This window comes from Micrasema longulum, unplaced genomic scaffold, assembly GCF_059751315.1.
Source record: "Micrasema longulum isolate JH-2025_06_02 unplaced genomic scaffold, ASM5975131v1 h1tg001159l, whole genome shotgun sequence".
Classification (NCBI taxonomy): domain Eukaryota; kingdom Metazoa; phylum Arthropoda; class Insecta; order Trichoptera; family Brachycentridae; genus Micrasema; species Micrasema longulum.
The window spans coordinates 120,950-142,155 of NW_028278346.1; the positions used below are offsets into that span (position 1 = coordinate 120,950).

The 21,206-nt window shown below is 33.7% G+C and overlaps 1 protein-coding gene across 1 annotated transcript in view; it reads left to right on the top strand.

Annotated features, from left to right (window-relative positions):
- The window catches only part of side-IV (sidestep IV transmembrane protein), a gene marked incomplete at its 5' end in the record, with an annotated part of 129,095 nt that overhangs the window by 100,869 nt on the left and 7,020 nt on the right, over positions 1 to 21,206 (top strand). Inside the window, 4 exons of the mRNA XM_088233867.1 lie at positions 4,689 to 4,848; positions 19,331 to 19,624; positions 19,998 to 20,134; positions 20,837 to 21,002. Of these exons, the coding sequence (XP_088089993.1) occupies positions 4,689 to 4,848; positions 19,331 to 19,624; positions 19,998 to 20,134; positions 20,837 to 21,002 (757 nt within the window). The remainder of the gene's footprint in view (positions 1 to 4,688; positions 4,849 to 19,330; positions 19,625 to 19,997; positions 20,135 to 20,836; positions 21,003 to 21,206) is intronic.

A 21,206-nucleotide genomic window follows, 5' to 3' on the forward strand; every position in this document is an offset into this window, starting at 1 on the left:
AAATAATAATAATGATTAATTTATTGCAATCGTTGGCGATTAAATCGGTTGTAAGTTTCTGGTCACCCATTGCGCGGTCTATTAATTCGGTTTCTGATGACCATTGTTGTTTGTGGGTACAATGCAGGAGATGATTACTGGAAATCGGCCGCGACAAACAACGGCTTTAAGCTAAACTAATTATCGAACGCGCGATGAGCATTGCGCCGCGACGCCAACGCGCGACGCCGACGCCACCATACCAACACACCCAACGACTGAGGTTTCATTTGCCGCACTTTCATTGGAACCGGAAGCTACAGCGTATCGAGAGATTCAGCAAGCAAAATCAAATGTATTAGCTATCCAAAATTTACATTCAATCAATGTTTTGATCAACAAAGTAACATATCGTGGGGTATATACTATAACTAGGTAACTTCAAAATCAGCAGTTTTTAGTTAACCACTAAAAACATATTTTTATATACTTTCCATGAATGATACAAAAATACAAGTCGTGCATTCAAATCATTATAATATTATTTGAATCCATCAAGACGTAGCAAAGAGTTCATGGAGGAAAATTGGAGGTTAACTAAAAATGCTGATTTTTAAGTCACCCTATAGCAGTGGTGGCCAGCATTTTGTATACGATGCGCCAATTTTTTCTCATACAAGTTCAGATGCGCCATACAACTCAAACTTTTATACCTTATTACATTTACGTTCGGGGCTATAAAATAGAGATAGGAATAGAAACTACTTCGCTTATGAGAGGAAAATGAATACCTCAATCACGGAATTCAATTAATTAATTTACGTCTTGGTGCCTATTTTAAAATAATGGCCACAAGAATGCAATGCGCTACCTATGATCTTTCAATGCACCACGTTTGGCGCATGCGCCACGGTTTGGCCACTACTGCCCTATAGAACCAGAAATCTGAACGAGTATTTTAGACTCGATGGCTACTCTTAAATAAGTCTCCTGAGAAGGGAAATCTAGTGAAAAATATTCCGCCTCATTGTGCAGTGTTGGGCGTGTTCGCTCACTATACTTGAGTTCAATAATTGACATCATTGCAGTGTGGAGTACAACAAAAGTTTTTAAAGTTTCTATGTTTTGTTATTTTTGCGGTTTGATTGTAAAGAAATATTTCATTTTCGCTTGAGTTTTTAAAGTTTCTATGTTTTGTTATTTTTGCGGTTTGATTGTAAAGAAATATTTCATTTTCGCTTGATTGGTTTACCAAAAATTCATAGTGAATATACGAAATTTAAGATAGATACGAGTCATTATTAACACTTTCGGGAAAGGGGTGGGTGATTTCATTGTATACTTGAGGTCCTAGCTTCGATTCCTGGCAGAGTGGACTCGTTAGAGTGGACTTGTTCATTGTTCCTCAGTCCTACCCTTACATGATGCACGAATAACGACATTTGTGCACCTATCGTAGATAGATTTACGACGCAGATACTTGAGAGATCACATTTCGACAGCTTTCGGGGTACATTCTTCTTTTTTGCCAATCTCATCATATTTTATTTTAGATTAATAAATTAATTTATTTTAAATTTCTACTCCCGAGAATTCGCTCTCTCGAGAACAACCACATAGATGACCAAAATATAGAAGAAAAAACGGAAGAATAAAACGTATATATCGAAATTTATTTATTTTAAATTAAACTTTAGTATTTTCCATATAAGATTTTTTTTAAACATGTTTAAAAAAAGAAATATGTTTAAAAAAAAAAACAAAACAAGATGTAATTCATTAGTTAATTATACCTTGATAAAGAAGATTGTGTAGCTTTGAAAACGGTACGTCGAAAAAAAAAGTTCTTTCATATTTATTTTATTGTTATATTTTATCATTTACTCTTTCATACCGATAACCATAGAACTAACTACGGTTTTCATTCCCCTATGCCCAGAATTCTTAGGTCTGCCAACAAACCGTGCCGTGGCGTAGTTGGTTAGACGGCCGACTGTGAAACTGGCGTCGCGGGTTCGATTCCCGCCAGTTGCAAGAAAAAAATTCAAGAAATATTTTTTTCCTCAATTGGTCTGGGTGTTGTGGTGTATTTTTCATTGCTTCCTTCCAAATCCTCTATCCTACCTGCTGACAAGCCGCAAAATAGAGGCTTAGCGGGTTATTCCTTTAAAAAAAAAAACCTTCAAGTCTTGATTTCTTTGATAACAAGTTGTCTTTTTTCAAACAATCACTTAATCAAATTCAATTATAAACACCACTCTCCCGCTTTCACTCCCACCAAGTCTACTATATACCATTGTGTCTTTCGACTTTCCTTTATAATAATTTTCTATGTATAAATAATAATAAATATGTCCTTAAAAATACCCATTGGGCGTATATATACCTATTTGTAAATAAATCAATTTAATTATGTAAAACAGTTTTGCTCATTACGCGTGTTTACCTAAAGTACTAAAATGTATTCAACCTAATAAAAATGTTCAAATAAATTAAATATGTATGAGTCGGCACCAGGACTCTATTGTGAACTGCTAACGTTGCCTCCTACTACAACTATCGGTAATTATACTGTTCTTTCCCTAGTATTAAAAGTGTTTTAATGAACCTTTTTGAACCGCGATTATAATAATTAATACGAATTGGATTTAATTTAACACTTAAGATTATTGATCTCGGTTAAAAGCGGTAATTGTGAATCTCAAGTCAATTATTCACAATCTCAAAGGACCGCTGGAGCAGAACAATGATGGCTTTCAACTTCCTATAATTGAAAATTATCGTGAGAAGTACAACCGCTGAGAAAGCCTCACTTAATTTTCGCACCCGTAATCAGAGAGAACTTTATAAAATATATAATAATATATAATATAAAAAGCAATATAATGCACATCGACAGGGACGAGGTTGTCAATCTTTTTAAAGTTCGAGATTAGCAAAAAATTACTAATCTGCTTTTCTTCCATACTTTTATTTGCTTTTTATATACATATCTTGAGTTGGCATCGTGGTGTAATAATCAGCGCGTTTGCCTACCATGCAAGAGGTCTCGGGTTCGATTTCCGAAATGGTTGATACGAAATATTTATTTAAAAGGGTGTTTTCACACTAGAAACATTCACATTCTATCACTTCTTTACAATATTTTAAATAATACCACTTGGCCTGTTTATCTGAGAGAGCTCTTCCAACCTCTATCACAACATGGACTATCTCATCGTTTTAGTAACGAGAGAACCATTTTAATACCCTTTCATAGCTCTAATTTTCTTGCCTCCTCTTTCACAGTAGTAGCTGCTCGGTTGTGGAATAATCTTTTCACTAATGTTAGAGACGCCCCTTCTTTATTTATATTAAAGTCAAGATTAATATGTCACTGTCTAAATATTCAAGTTGTTCCTTTATCCTTCTTCTTTCCTTTCCATCCCCTCTCCTCACTTCATAGTATAGTGTTAATTATAATAAATATAAAATCGTTAGATTCAATATGACCATGTACTTGTTATTTTCTCAAACTGAACGGTTTGGGTAGGTTGAAAGAAATTACCTTAAGGCAATTTGCCCACCCTTCTTTATATATATATATACATAATTCCTCTGTACGTGTGATGTCACTGAACTCTTATTTAAAAAAAAAAAAATTTGTGTCTCCTGTAAAAAAAAATTAAATTAGCTAATGGAGGTTTCTGAAAAAAAAACCGTTCATATGGGAGCCAAATTCCTATAGACAGATAGGTGAATGTTCCACAATTTGTAAAGTAATAACTTAAATCAGCCAATGACAGTTGAGATATTCGTCAAATTTATTTCATTATTTGAAATATTCAGTGCACATCTGCAATCTCATATACGCCGCGCTAAATTATTACGCTTTCCATATTAAATGTCAATAGATTTACCCTTGCCATCGCATCGGCCCAGCAGCCATTGTACGTCGCTTGCACTGTTCGAGAACAATACAAGATCCGTATTACACCAGATACTAATACTTCTGTTCCCTCATTTGGCTAAGCGCGAAGTGTTAAATATCAGTCTATTATACGTAGGCACTATAAACCTCCAGCGCGTTGTTTTTATTCAAGCGCATCACATGTGAGCGATACCGCATTCATTTGTATAAACAATCAGAGATAATGTAGAACTATTTAAACAATAATTCAAAAGAGATCCATAAACAAGCCAATAAACTTTCTTCTTCTTCTTCTTCGTTTTTTTCCTGGCCTTTTCACTTCTCAATTCGGGTGTTCTGGCCAGTGTCGAGTATTTTTGTTTTTTACATATATACACATGTTTTAGTAATATTATATGTACAAGTTAGTATGTTAGTATTTAATATAATATATACATATAATAATTAAACATATTTACAACTTTACACCATTTACAACTACTTTCAACAACGGGGAAATAGAAGTTGCACTAAAAAAACTTTTTTTGTCCAATATCCTAAGTAGACACAGTGCCTACCTAAATCAAATTACTAAATTTTCGATAGTCTTTTAATTCATATAAGTTTTTTGGATCTCCTGGAAATTCTGTTTTTTTTTTCAGATCTGTGATATTACAATTGAGATGGAGAACATTCTTGAGAAGGGAATATGGAAGTCTAGACTTGAGCGTATTGAATAACAAAACCTGTTATAGCTGTACCGGAGATGATTTCAATAAATTGACGATAATTCATATGCCATTTCTTCCTTTCTTTTCAGGGTGAAGAAATCCACCACAACATATCTGCCGGAGTAATACTCAGTGACCACAGCTTGGTGCTCCAGAGTGTGGACAGAAGGACTGCGGGAGACTTCACTTGTCTAGCGGCCAATACGGAAGGAAAGGGAACCAGCAACCCGGTCACCCTTATAATCCGATGTAAGTATTTATTATTTATTAAAAGAAAACAACAGCCATTAAAGCAAAAAAAAATATTTACAAATAAACAAAAATTATAGGCCAATTATAGTTTTCTATACATTACTAAATACATTGTAAAAAAAGAAGAAAAAAAGCGTACATTGGAATAATAACTTCGCATCATTCCACGCGTAAAAAATAAATAAAATATCATAGTAATAATGAAATAATAAAAAATAAAATAAATAAAAAGTTTTTTGTTTACTCGGACTTAAAACTCATTTCGCCGGCGGATCCATACGAAGTATCAGTCCTCCCTACTTTCTTCTTTCAAACAAGAGAAAATAATTACAAAATTAAAGTGTGCAAAAATTAAAATATTAGGTAGGTACAGTTAGGTTACATAATAATTTGAATTTTTAATTAGGGTTTTAGTATTTTCTTTAAATTTGTTTACAGTTAGACATATATATCTATTTCAGCAAAAAACGTGTTATAATTATTTAAAATTCTGGGCAAAGATGCATTCTTATTATAATTCGTCCTTGAAATACCAACATAAAATAATTGTTGCAGCCGAGTTGTACGTTGAGGAATGCGAATTTTAATTTTCTCAAGCAGTTGAGGGCAATCTAAATTGTTATTGCATATTTTGTAAAGGAAAACGGTATCATTGATGATTCTTCTAGATTGTAAGGTACTGAGCTTCTTCATAGTTTCTGAAATGTAAATATTGACGATAGTTTAGGTGATTCAATTTTTTTTTTTTCAATTCTTTCAATTCTTGAAATATATTTGGAATAATAATATTGATATTAAATATCAATAAAATAAAAAAAATAATAAGCACACATTAAAAAAAAAAACCTGTTAACCGCGTGACCGGCTTGTCAACAAGTTCTTATTTTAAATAGAGACAGATAAAAAAAACAGTTACGTATATTTGGAAAATAATTTAAATAATATGTATTTATATAAACCACTACATAAACGCATTTTGCGCATTTTTGTCCCTTTTTAAGGGCCTTCTACCAAAACATGATAACATCGGCCAAAAACAAGTTACATAAATATACAATAAACATAAAAACAACACAAACAGAAAGGAATAACAATATAGATACAAACAATAGACAACAAAAATATAAGTACGAGAATAAGATCAAAATATTAATTGTAATAATAAACATATAACTAAACTAACAAAACTTCAAAATAAATTGAAATAGGCACTAACAGAAAAAACCAAAACCTGATAACCTATTTAACAGAAAAGAGAAACTTGCAGTAAAATATTAGAAGGAAGATAGAACATAATAACTAGAAAAAAAACATAAAATTATCAAAATATTAACAAACATAATCTTATATTAATGATAAATTTGAACTATTAAAATTAAAAAATAAACGCCAGGGAGTAATAATGAAATAAAAGTTGTTTATTGATCAATTCTGTTTATATTTTTTTATGTTCAAACTGTTCCCTATTATGATTTGTAATATTTGTTTCATTAAAATAATTATGTTTAAATTATATATTTTTTTTACAATAAATCCATCTCACATTTTCTCACAAGATTTAAAAAAACAAAGGACAATAAATTTTGAAATTTATTGGTAATATTTTTAAAACTTTATTTTTTTATTTAAAAAACACATAGTACAGTACAATCAAATAATTTTAAGGGAAAATTCATTCGAAAGGACAAGTGAAGTTTCTAAAGTAGATGTCAAAGAGTAAAATTCAACCTAAAAAACAGAATAGGGGTTAATTACTAATTATGATAACTTAGAACTGATTGAAAAGTATGGATGTGGGAGCGAAAATGAGTAATCTAACTGTCAGTTGCCTTCTGTACGCCGATGACGCAGTCCTCCTAGCTGACAGCGAAGAGGAACTGCAATCCTTGGTTACAAAGGTTTACGAAGTGTGCAAGGAGAGTGATTTGCTAATGAATGTGCAAAAGTCGAACGTCATGGTCTTTGAAAGAAATGTAACTATGACTGAATGTAAGATTGTAGTAAATGGAGATAGTTTGAAACAGGTCGAAGAATTTGTATATCTGGGTAGTATGTTTACTAGAGATGGAAATATGGACAAGGATATTGAAAGGAGGGTTAGTGCCGGTAACAGAGTTAATGGTGCCTTAAAGTCTGTCGTAGCAAATAAGTGTCTATCGCAAGAGGCTAATTAGCAGTTCATAATGGAGTTCTGGTACCAACCCTAATGTATGGAAGCGAAGCATGGAGTTGGAAAAAAAGGGACGAAAGTAGACTGAATGCTGTTGAAATGCGATCCCTCAGGCGAATGTGCGGAAAAACAATGTATGATAGGTGCCCTAATGTCGAAATTAGAGCAGAATGCAAGGCTGAGTTAAGCATTATCGACAAAATTAAGAAAGGTCTTTTGCGATGGTTCGGTCATGTGGAGCGAATGAATGATGAAAGAACGGCTAAAAAGATTTATGATGCGAATGTGTCTGGTTGTAGAAGTCGAGGAAGGCCGAGAAAGACATGGCATGATCAAGTACAACAAATTCTTGAAATTGGTCATGTGAAAAGTCGGAATAATCGACGTGCGTGCATGAGAAGATGTATGAATGTGAAGGAAGCAAAGGAAGTGTGCCAGGACAGAGTGGTGTGGCGTTCTATCCTCTCTGCCTACCCCTCTGGGGAAATGGCGTGATGGTTAGTTAGTTAGTTAGTTAGTTATAACTGAGTTGAGGTCCCGTGGGACCCCACTCCACCACAACTTGATTCTTATGTTCTCATAGAGAGTTATTTACAACTCGTTGAAAATTGCCCCCAAAATTTAAACATATGTGTAAACTAATCGAACGCAAATATTTGTATTTTTATAAAACATTTTTTTGTTAATGTTGCTACCATAACAGAAAAATATGATTTTTTTTAAAAAAATCAATGTGAGTTTTGTTTAGGTGTTTTCAATGTATTGTTTTTAAAAACCTGAGATTCTATATGATAGAATTGAAAAAGCCGTTAAAATTTCATCAAGATCTATGTATTCTGTCAATAGGTAGGTAGTATTTACATTTGGTATTCGGAAAGTTGGATAATATTCTTGTTGGTATGAACTTAATAAGAATTTCCCCTAACTCTCAGATTAAATTAACTGCGTAAACAAATAATTAATCTAAAGGTTACTTAACAGATTGCCTTTCCGAATATATCTCCAGATAAAATATATTATTTCGGCGGACTAGGGGTGGGCAGTAACAAAAATATTTTCTCTTTTAATTTCGTACTCAGCGGAGGCATTAATCAGAGCTATCGAAGCGTTTAAAGCCTTTGGGATTCAGTGAAACAACTATTCCCGTTTCTAGACTCGCCACCTGGCGCTAACAACGCACGGCGCAGCACTAACGCACGGCACGATAAAAAAACACAATTTTCCAAATCCCGGTAGAAAAGAGAAACGCGATCAGACGCGATGGCCACTGTATTTTTCCACAGTGGATTTATAGCTGTTGTCTAGTTTCCATGATTATTATTATTTATTATTCCCTTTCCGCTTCTAGTGGTGCATAGGGCACTGCATTGGTACACCTATCTCAGCGTATCTTGATCATTTTTGTTACATGAAGGTGAGATGATCAGTCTTACGATTCAGGTACCAGTCCAGGGACTATGAAATATTCTAGAATTACTACACTTCCTATAATGAATACACTAGTGTAGAAACACCCTTTTTAAAAATATTTTATAAATAATATTTATATCATTAAATATTTTATATCAACCATGTCGGGAATCGGACTCGAGGCCTCTTGAATGGTAGGCAAACGCGCTGACCATTACATCACGAGGTCGACAATACGTAAATAAAATGAAAAAACACAATATTTACATTTAAAAGCCGAAGGAATTTAAACAATTTAGCTGCCATTTCATTATTGGCAGCATCCAACCATTATAATCCCATTTACCGAATCATTATAAAAAATACATATGGAACAAAAAAATCTGCTGCACAATTCATTATTTGTCGCTTACGTTGTTCTGCCGATTATGGCTCGATATTTCGCAGTATTAAGGTTATCGTATTTTTCGGACCATAAGACGCACTTTCTTACTCTGAAAATTCAACCAAATATTATAGTGCGTCTTAAATTTTTCTTGTCTTAAAATTCATAGATATATTTTAAGGTGCATCTTGTCATCCACAAAATACGGTATTTTTATGGCGTTTAGGTTCATGAATTTAGAGTATTTCTTTCGTATTTTACTGTAGTTTGAATAGTTATTATCTTTCTGTTTTGGAATTTTTTATATTTTTATTAATAAATTTCATAAAAGGTGCATGTTTGTTTTAATTCTATACAGATCTACTTTTATACATCTAATAAATGTTTTTACTGTAACTCTCCAAAAAAAGAGACTAACTCTTGTGCTTGGAGAGTGACTTACACTGTTGTAGTTGTTTATTCATAAGAGTTTATATAATTTTGAATATACGAGTACATGAGAAAAAAATAAAAACATAAGATATTTAAAAAACCTTAAATCAATAGTACATTCATACTAATAAAAAGTCAATGCAGTTTTTATGCGTGTTCAAAAAATATCTTTAGATTTACTTTAAATTTATTCATTGATATATTCTTTTTAATAGTTTTTAGTTCATTGGGGAGATTATTATAATTTTTTTACACCTTTGAAAAAAAGCTATTTTGACCATGACTTGTGCGGAATTTAGGAATTTTAATATTATTTTGGTATGTGTTTTTCTATTTAACTTTTACAATTTCCTCATATAAAACATAATTTAATACCTAATAACTATAGTTTTTCATAAGTTGGTTTTTTTTTAGTTAAATGTGTCAGCATGCATAAGAAAGAAACTAATTTCACCAGGAATGGATGTTATAAGTTGATTACTGACGATTGTTAACTGTCAAAACTCGGCTAGGTTACGAAATCGTGTGGAGATAACGTTTCTTTATAAAAGCTCTGTATTTCGTTGATGGAATACTCACCTAATTTAACATAAAATCTTGGATTCTCATCTAACTGTTTCAAATATTAACGGTTTTCAACACTATAAAAATTTGAGTGGAGCTGTCATAACGTCCTAACGATCCACTATACCTTCGTGAACAATTTTAACGCATTTTATATTTAGTAGAGATGCGCCGAGTACAAGTTTTGCCGAGTTACCGAGTACGAGTTTTACTCGGTTTGATGTTTGCCAAACCGAATACTTTGCCGAATAACTCGGTTGAATCAATCAAATATTTTGTTTGGGGCACGAAAACAGATTTAAACAGGTCCGCGGGTGCTTCCAAGTTGCGTACGACTGGCACGCGGCACTCTACCTCCCGCCCCGTCTCGGCTAATCAGTGGCTTGTTATTTTACAACAAAATAGCATTCGGTGCGCGTCAAATTGCATTAATCATTGATTAACATTATTCCTCGTGTACAGAAATTGTTGAGAAGATGAGTTCACGCAAAATATTGCGAATTTGACATTTTTACGACGAGGTTGAAGAAGATAAAACCTAAGTGAAATGTTCCTTGTGCAATTCTTTGATTTCACAAAGTAGTGTTGGACGTAATGCTTCTACGACGGCGATGTTAAACCACATTAAAATGAAACACAAAGAAGAGTTAAAAGATTTACAGAATGAACCTCTATCCGAAAGATCCCAAAATCGCGAGGCGGCTGCTTCAACTTCGTCGTCGGGATCGAATGCAACAAAGGTGCAACAAAGCCTTAAGGAGTCATTTGCGGCAAAATGGGACATAAATGATTCGCCGGCTAAATAAATCCACAAAGCTGTCGCTCAAATGATTGCTATTGACAACCAAGTGGAAGATAATGGGTTTCGAAAATTAATGAACGTCTTCATTATATTTACGTTTTCATTATATTTCCCAAAATATTATATTACTTTTGTTAAACCGAGTTAATACTTGTCATTTAAACAGAGTTATTCGGCCGAGTACGAGTAATAATAAAAACGCCGAATACGCCGAGTACCGAGTATTAAACGAGTACTCGGCCCATCACTAATATTTAGTGTCCATTGACCATGCGGCTCGAGTGTGAAATCATCTCCCATTCACGATCACAGATGTTTCTACGGTAGCTTTGTTCAATTCCCGTCTGAAAAATCTTGTTTCTCCTTTTTAATGTCTCCTTTTTTTCTCTTTTTATTTCGTTTTTTCCTACTGAATACTAGCATTGATATTAATTGATTTACACACGCATATTGCTAGTACTATTTTAGTATGTATTTTATTCCGTTTTTATTTCCATTTGGCAATAAACCCGCCAATCTACAAAAATTTAATTTAATATAAAAACAATGCCAACGGCAATAATTATGCCGTCACTGGTGTGTGTGTAGCCAATATAACAAGAATTTATTTTTTTAAAGACATATACGTAGGAGACACATACATACTGTTTGATTCTCATCCCGTGTGACTGTCTAATCCCGGATGGACATGGCCACATTCACAATGTCCACTGGAATGAGCGGAGCGGCAGCTTTGATTTATATCTAGAATTTGTCATTCCGTCCGGTTTAGTCCGAACACTCCCCTACTCCTTTAAAACTGCAAATCTTAAACAAGCAAATCAACGCGTCACAAAGAAAAAACAACCGAATCCGCTTAAAAAACATTAAATATATATAGTGATATTTTTCGACGCTGAGCCTTCGATTTCATTATTCCATTTTCCGTTTTTCTCGACGTCCTCTCGTCTAGGGTTTGACATCCGGCCCGCTTCCTGCTTTACGCGCGGAATAATATTATATTGCGGCTCGGTGTACTTTCGCGCCATTTCTACAACGCGTTTGCCGCCATTTCTGCTTCCGGTCGGGCGAATTTAAATTCGGGAAGTTCTGGAGAAATGGATTCTGATCGCCGCAAATAAACAAGTCGATTACATCACGTCGGTTCGATCGCTCGGGTATGTTGATGCAACGATTGATGTGATGATGATAAAACGGAATAGAGAAATGAGATAAACTTTCATCATCATCAAAACCATGGTAGACAGAAGCGCAACCATTACAGCCGGAAACAGATAGTCAAGAATAATATTAAACTACTGATTTCTCAATATTTAACACCCCAAAACTGAACCGATTTATTATTTTTTTAAAAGAGTTTAATAATGAAATTTTCGGAGACAGTACTTTTTCCGTTTTTCAAAATTATTTTTCTTATTTCGACACCGTACATCTTAAGACCACAGATAAAACTGGGCGCTTTATTGGGTTTTTGGATGGTCCTATCTTCGGTGCATGTTTGTCCTAATCAGTTCATGTGCTTATTAAAATGCATGTCGTGTTGGTTTTAAATTTTTGGTTTTGCATATTGGTTTAATTGGTGTCCTGACGAAGAGACGGGTACGTCTCAAAACCGGTAGACACAGGAAAGTCGGTAAGTAGTTATATACAATATTTAATAACATTTAATAAAAAACATGTAAAAACCTCCGTGTCCCACTAATGAAAACGCTGCTGAAGAAATGATTTTGAGCTTTTACTTTTAGAAATATTAACGAATCGGATATTAGCAAACTTTTAGGAGCATTAAATTGGCATCAATGATTCGCTGTATAAACATTTTCAATAGTGGATGGAAGATGATTCCACAAGTTTAGTGTTAGAATATCCTTTTAAATGGAATTGCTGTAAATTATAACAGATTAGAATAAATAATTAATATTACTATCGGCATAATCTATTTATGTTAAGAAAAACTTTTTGTTTTACCCGTACGCCGTAAAAGTCGGTACAACCTTTTTATTTTTAAAACGTTTTTTCACCGAACAACTAATAAAGTACAAAACAAACAACCCTCGGATTCGTTCCCCGGCGAACTATTCGTGTGACAAAATACAATTAGGTCGGAAATAGTTTTATGCGGATTGCAACAACTATTCCTCCCGTTGCTGTGTTCAATCGGGAAATACATAAAAAGGTAATCAAATTCGAATCGGTACCATAAAATAACTGATATTTATTTCTGGCGGAATGACGCCATTCACGGGGATGTTCCACCATATTGACTAAAAATATCCAAACAATGCTTCGTCACGAGAACTCATTGAATTGGTAATATGGCAGACATCGATATTTTTATTACGGAAAAGTATATGTTCAATGGACCAATTACAGTGTGCTAAAACAATAAACTCCGGCATTAGCATACACATCCTAGCTTGATTATGTTTTGTAGTTAATGCCGTGTTCATTTCAAATATTCCTTTTTCAAAATAATACATTATTTTTATATAAATGCAATGGATGTCCAGCATACATTGTTTATGTTGCGGATATTTATCAATTGATTATTAATGATTTTACATATTTTTAGATTATAATTTCCGCTACTGGGGTCTCGCTCCGGGGGAATGTTAGAATCAGAGTCTGGTTTGCCATATAGGACGCAAAGTCTTAGAAAGCTCAAAATGAAGTGGCTGTGGAAGAAAATCATATTTTAACTGGCGCGTTTTGACAAAGTAATATTATTATGATACAGTTACAGATTGTTGTGACGAAATTTCACGAAACGTCTTTTTCGATATTAAAAAGCGTGAACAATGATATACATTCAACTTAGACAGAAAAAACTAGCAGCGCTTGTTATACTGTTTATTGAGAGTGATTCTTTATCAAACGTGTCATTTGTAAACATTATTTTATTTTAAGTTAACAGATATTATTTTTAAAAAACAATGTTTTATTTTATTTTGAAGTTCAACAAGGATACATAAAATACATTCAATCTGTAAGTAAGCATTGGTATAATTCTTCATATATATCCTCAATTATTAGAACTCCATCTTTCATAAATTATACAAAACTAGCTGACCCGACAGACGTTGTCCTGCCCGAACGTTAGCTTGCCTTGGAAAAAGACTTTTTATTGATAAGTAGGTACCTAGGTACCTGTTTATGATTGAATTCCAAAACTAAAAATTGTTAATATTCAAATATTAAATTTAAGTAGGTACTTGTTTATGGTTGAATTCCAAAACATAAAATAAATATTTTTTATGGCATTCTTTTTGCAAACGTCAAACTCCGGTCTTCTCACCAACAGAGGGGTGTACTTATGTAGGAATACGATTTTTTTATTTGCGTGTATGCATTGAATTTAATATTATTTAAGTATTACCAAAAATCCAGTAAAAAGAAATAAATGAATGGAAATTATAAGGAATCAAAGGAAAGAATCTGATTGAGATCCACAAAAAATAAATGATGTTTGTAAACATTCAAAAACAAACACAAACACAAATTTAGGTACACACAAAAAAAACACAATCTTTCCGTTTTTTTGTCAATGCATTCTCCTCGAATGCAACCCTGGTAGATCGATGAATAAAACATTTATGCTCTTTACTTCTTTTTTTACACATTAGATTGAAGATTTTAATATCTACGAACACGCACAGCGCAAAGATCTATATGTCTCTGAAAACCGCACGTAAATCAGTTAAGCCGTTTAGAAGGAGTTCAGTGACATCACACGTACAGAGGAATTATATATCTAAAGATAATTGCGTTGCTTAGTTAAATAAATTTCGGTTATAATAATGATTTTTTTTTAAAGCGAAATACTTAAGTTCTTATTATTTACTTAAATATTTCAATTTTCAGACCAATTCCTATAATTTGTTACAATTTCTATTATTGAGTTAAATATAAAACTAATTGTTGTTTAAAGAAAAACAAAGAGAAAATAAGAAGATACAAAAAGTAATGATAGAAACAAAAATTAATTTACGTACACAAAACCAAACATTATACATTTGATTTCAGAAACAAGGCAATAATTTACTAATAATAATGTTTACGAAGACCAATTATAGTTTTCTAATTATTTTTTTACATACATTGTCAAAATATATAGACAGCTGTATAAGTTACCCCTAATAATTCTGTGTTGATGAGGTAAAGGGAGATAAGTCAACGAAAATACTATAATGTATTCGTTGACTTAACTCCCATTTCCTTATCATTTTTGTCATGAATATAAGCTTTGGTTTGGTACAGAGGATAAAAACGTTTAATCAATACATATAGTTCAATCGCGCTGTTAACGATAATGTTCAGTGCTACGCGAAATCGGCTGGAAAAAAAAAGTTTTCTTACACGCGGTAAAAATTAGAACATTAATTGTACGGCGAAGTGTCTCGAAAATGTATGAAAAAAATTATAAAATAAACCACTTTGAACGACGCCGACGTCACAAGATCTTATCAATCAACCAATCAATAATAGCTGAGACATGTGTGATAGATTTACAGTTTCCGGGAAGGGATTTTTTTCAACGCTTGGTATATCATATTTTGACAGCTGCGGGGTTCTACTTTAAATGTCAGGGGTGCTATTCTGAACCACTCTCGCGGCAGTTTTTCTCGTGAATTTTGTATGTAAATACACGAGCATTAGCGTGTAAGAAAGCGTTTGGAATACCAGCCCAGGTATTGGAATACTCACCGATGAGAACTAGTGATGGACGGGAGGAATAATTCAAAAATTACAAAACTTTAAAAAATCATGGCGATGATAATACCTCTGAACTTCCCCATTGCTTTAGTTCGCTGATTTTGGTAGATACACAATTTTACCTCAAGGAATTTTGCGCACCACTAGTAAGTTTACCATAAGTAACTATAACTAACATCTTTTATTTTGAAAATACGTTTTTCGTCGTCTATCCAACAACAATGCCAAATTTCTGCTCGATACCTGTTGTCATAGAATTATAATATACCAAAAGCGCGTAGAAACAAGTTGGTATGCATCGTACTATGTCCAAAAGTCCCCCCTCTACCCGACATCCCGCCTGCGCGCATGCGTGAAGTGGCCCCGTAATGTTACCAGACCGTGAACAATATACTCAAATAATTTTGAGTTACGCTACGTTATATTTTACACCAAAATATATTTTACTGACTGTACTATAAAAAAACCAGCTACTTTTATTCGGAAAACGTAAAAAAAACATTAAATAATCAATCAGTAAATAAGTAAATTAATAATGTTTAATACTACCTAAGGCAATACTAACAAAATGTCCACATACTTTTAAAATAAAAAACTTACAGATGGTAAAATAATCTAATAATTCTTAAATAATGTTGCTTGTGAGTGTGATCCTGCCGTATTCCTTGCAAACGACACAGCACGGCATAATTGAATTTAAATCGGCAGTTGCGTACCAAGCGACGTCTACAGAGTAGGCACCTAATAGCCTAAACGTAATACTACTCATTTGTGAGTAGTTTAATCGGATTCAGTTTGATGCGCGTATGCGCTATGACTATTCTAATTCTATGCCTGGGCCAGTATTCCGAACGCGTTTACAGCGCGCTATGACGCGTATTTAGTACGTAAAACCGCGCTATACCGCGCTATAATTGCGTTCGGAATACCAGCCCCGTTGTACTACTGGTGGTTTAACTTAAGCTGGCGCGTTCAGAAAACTCACACTAACGCATTTAAAATCTAAAGGATGTTGATTCAATTTTAACCAAATGTGCTATCTTTTTTTAAATTCGGTGTTGGATTAAAGGAAAGTGTAAATGAAAAAAAAATACAATGGGTTGAGAAAATATAAGATTAATTTACCGAAATACTTTGATTCATTTTTTTATATTTTTCAAATATTTTTTTTTTTAATGTTGCATTTTACTAATTATAGTCCTTCCAAGAACAAGGGGCAATTTAAATTTGAAAAAATGTTTTTTTATAGTCAATTACTCTAGAACTCTAATGCAAACTGTGTAGATTGTTTTAACTATATAAATAACAAGATTTATTGTTTATTAATAAGTGTGTATCCATATTTTTTCCGTTTTTTTTTGTACTGTGCATTTTAATTACACTCTTTTGATTATTATTATGATGAACCAAAATATTAAATAAAAAACATGCTTGTTTAAAAATAAATACTCGTAAATATATGACATTTTCTTAATTGTTTTTTTTTCGCTCTAATCCAAAATAGATTTTTTATAACATCAAGATTTTTAAAATCAGTATTCTGTACATTAAAAATGTTTTTGTGTAAGTTTTGCGAAAGCGCCATCACTGCATGATTATGTAGGTCGATTGACCTATTCTTGATTTGCTTTCATGAAATACCTGCAAATTTATAAACCGGTGTTTTTAATCTATAACTTAATACTCGTACATATTATTATATTTTTCTATTAAGAATCACAGCGAAATTCAACCGAACGCAGAAGCATCCTGTGTATATTTCATTACCATGTCAATAGCAATCAATAAAGCAATAGTTGTCTATTGTCACGCTCATAAGCGCGTCTGAGCGCGAGAGAGACGGGGATTATTTTCATAATGCGTATGCCGTGCGATGTCATACCATGGGCTTATTCACGAATACTACACAATGCGTATGTGTAAGTATAGCGCACGCGCCAGCTTATAAAAATCCACCAGTACATAAGAAATCCTCGTATAGTAGTAATCAGTTTTCGTTGGCTTTCCCATTCGCACTCCTTCCCCTAAAATTATGTATTTTAATGGGCAAAATAATGCGATAACAGGCATTACATTTACAAATACACATTTAGAAAAAAATCCTTACATTTAGTACCTAAATGTTGACAGAGTTGCAAAGATTTTACATATTTTACGAGGATAGACTGTCAATTTATTTAAATACACTATTTATGGCAAGTGTATTATAATGGGAGCAACCGAAACCAATTTGTCACGGAGATTTACCAAATCCGATAAAGTAATAAATATTAGCTGGGTTATCAATGTGAATAATAATTCGGGATCACATATAAAGCCATAAATTCTCTTCGCTCACCAGATAAAAATATTATGACACCATCAATTTCAGTACCTACTGTGGCTTACCTAAATATCTTTATAGAATTTACGCTTTTAAAAAATATCTTCATTAAAACAGGATATTACATTTTCCACGACTTCACGTGTTGGCAAACAAACATGAAAATTAATGTAGATTAAATTCAAAGCATTAACTTTGTGGTCAAACATTTTAATTAATGTTTGTAAATATTAGTATTAAATTAGTAGTCAATTTTATAGTCCTTAAAATATAGCTTGATTAGAATGACAGCTGACAAACTAATTTCATTAGTGATGGGAAATTACTGATCACTGATCAAATCGATTTTATCAGTTATTTCATGCAATCATGAAACTCTGTTTCTGAAAATTGATATAAAAAACGCAAAAACAAGCCTATTATAGTGTGTTTAACACAATTATTCACCAAAAATTAGACATTTATACTTTTTTCATAAACAACAACAAATACTATTTTTTCATTCCATCAATTTGTCCCATCTCTGACGTTTTTGCAAAATAGTGTAACCTTGTAAGAACGTCGTTAATAATTCGGTTTATTTTAGTTTTAAAGCTGATTTTATATATTAATGTCGATTTGTGTTTCAAGCATTGAATTTAAAAAAATAATTAACACGTCATATACAAATGATTTTTTGTGTGCCAATATAAATAACTCCTTTGACGTTACTACAAAGTTATGTCGTCACTTTTTCCGACAACTGTCATTCTAATCATGTTACATTTTAAGGACTATAGTAACTCACTTCACGGGTCCTGGCGAAGAGACGGGTACGTCTTAAAACCGATAGACATAAAAAGTCGGTAAATGGCTAAATACTAATATTTACTAAAGCTAGGGTTTCCTAGGACAGCGGTGCCCGTATCTTAACGGCCGTAGTGAACGGTGATGCGGTGAACAGCCGTCGTAGTGGTGACTAGAGAGTGGTTTTATTTTTTAACGGTGTTATCAACACCATTTTTATAGGAAACCACTCTCTAGTCACCGTTACGACGGCTGTCAACCGCATTAATGTTCACTACGGCCGTTAAAATACGGGCACCGCTGTCCTAGGAAACCCGAGCTTAACATTATGCAGATTAAATCCTTTATCCTAAGAAAATCAATCATTTTAAGCATTTTTCTCTCCTAAACTTTAATTGAATGAATGGATGTGCTGCTCAACCATATCATGAGTCATCGACCACAACAAGTGGTAATCGAAAGGAGCAATGTCCGGTGGACGAGTAGTACTTCCGATTTGAGCGTTTCCAAGTATGTTTTGACGGGCCTTGCAACTGGCCGAGCGTTGTCATGCTGCAAAATTACTTTGTCGTTTCTCTCCTCGTATTGCGGCAGCGGCAGAGCAGATGATCATGTTCGGTGATGTTCCGATGAAGCATAGTCACCGTAAGTCTCCATAAGAATTTTACGTGCTTCGGCTGCAGATTTTTTGAAATAGCATGTTGTTTTACACTGTCATTTCAAGCATAATGGTGGAGCTTAACGATGAAGTTGGCTGCAGTAACTTTATTTTTTTTAATCTGTCAGAATTATATGTACCACGTAACAGTTAGTTTTTTTTAACTAAATTTTTTTCGGGGCAACTGGCCCTAAGTAAATATTGATTCGGTTTGTTAAAAGTATATCTCTTTCCAGACGTACCGGTGTGCAAGGACCCCAGCGAGCAACTGTTCGGCGCGCTGAAGCACGAGACAGTGGCGCTGCGGTGCGAGGTGGACGCCAACCCTCCTCTCGTCAGCTTCCACTGGACCTTCAACAACTCGGGCGAGCAGGCGGAGGTGCCCCCGCGCCTGTACGCGGGCGAGGGCCTGGTGTCCCGCCTCAACTACACCCCAGCGGGGGACATGGATTACGGAACCCTGGCCTGCTGGGGCATGAACGCCGTCGGCCACCAGAGGTCGCCGTGCCTCTACCAACTTGTAGCAGCCGGTAAATATCTTGATAATATTTGTGTATGCCACGCAAATACTTAAAAATAAAATCAATGGAGGAGCAATAAAGAGGTCTGGTGGTTTCTTTTTGAAAAAAAATATTTGTCAATAGACCAATATTTACTATATTAATCATATAATATAATAATAGTACCTCACTTGACAAGTCCTTATAAATTATTACAAAATGAATGTCATGTAGATTCTTATTAATTTAAACTTCTACATCACACCTCTAATTTCAAAAATACAATGTTATCCCGGGGTCTATGAAAGGAGAGAATAGACCGCTTCCTAAATACTTGCCGTTTGGGTAACATAGTACTATTTATTTTTAAATATTTTAACAAAATGGTGTAATTATTTTACAGGTCGTCCATTCCCCTTGTCCAACTGTACTGTGGCCAATCAGAGTGCTGATGGTCTCCGAGTAGAGTGCCTGGAAGGTTTCGATGGAGGTCTGCCACAATCCTTTCTCATGGAACTTCTAGAACTTCCGGGACTAAAAGTAACCACAAACCTTTCATTAATTTATTTCCATCCAACACTGTACTCAATTGAAAATCATGTCACAAATTGAACTCTGAACACACAATAATAAAATATACCTAATACCTGGCTATCCAAAAACAAATGTGTAGAAATTAGTAGTAAAATTAATGAGACTCTTTAAACTTAAATATGAAAAGTGATAGTCAAGCTATCGTCGACTTACGGCCACAGTCATTTCCCGGTCGGTAAGTAGGTCTAGTCCTATGTCGGCTTTTGGAATCATATGTTTATTTTTTTTTGAGAATATCTGTTTTCTATGCTCTTGTTATAATTACTAAGACTTGTGTATTACCACTTCCATTTATTGTGTTTTGCTATATTTTTGTTTTTAATATCCGTTCTGAAGGTTGAACGTCTGGATTCTGATCTGTGACTGTGAGTCCTTGATACTACCACGGAACTATGATTCAGTTCAAACGAAAACAAGATGATCAGTTTCAGGCTACAGATGCCAGTCCAGACAAGCTACGGAATATTTTGATGAAACGTTTGTCGTGGAATTAAATATGAAAACATCTCTCACTTTCTTTTTCTCAATCGTATTTTTCCTTTAGGCTTTTACTGTTCTTAATGTCGGAAGATGTTTCCTAATTCAGTCTCCTACTTTTTATGTTATGTTCCAAATAACAACAACCTGATTTGAATTAATTTATTTTAGCTTCGTTACAATGTGAGCAGCCTCAGAGCTCCTCCGTCATTTGAGATTGAAGGTCTGGAACCAGGAGCTAGTTACAGACTTAACATGTATGCAGTCAACGGAAAAGGAAGAAGTGATCCAGCTACTATAGAAACTGTTGTTTTCAAAGGACAAGCTAAATTTGTTGGTAAGTGTAGTTTACATCCATACATATCTGCGCAATCAGGTGATACCTTAGCAAAAAAGGAATAAATGTAAATGCATACATTGGCAGAAATGTACTCATTGCAATTCCACTTTGACTTTTACAAAAAATATAATAAAACTGTATTTGACCTTGCTATATATAAATTAATAGGTCGGTAGACCTTGCTTACAATCAATTTCTGAC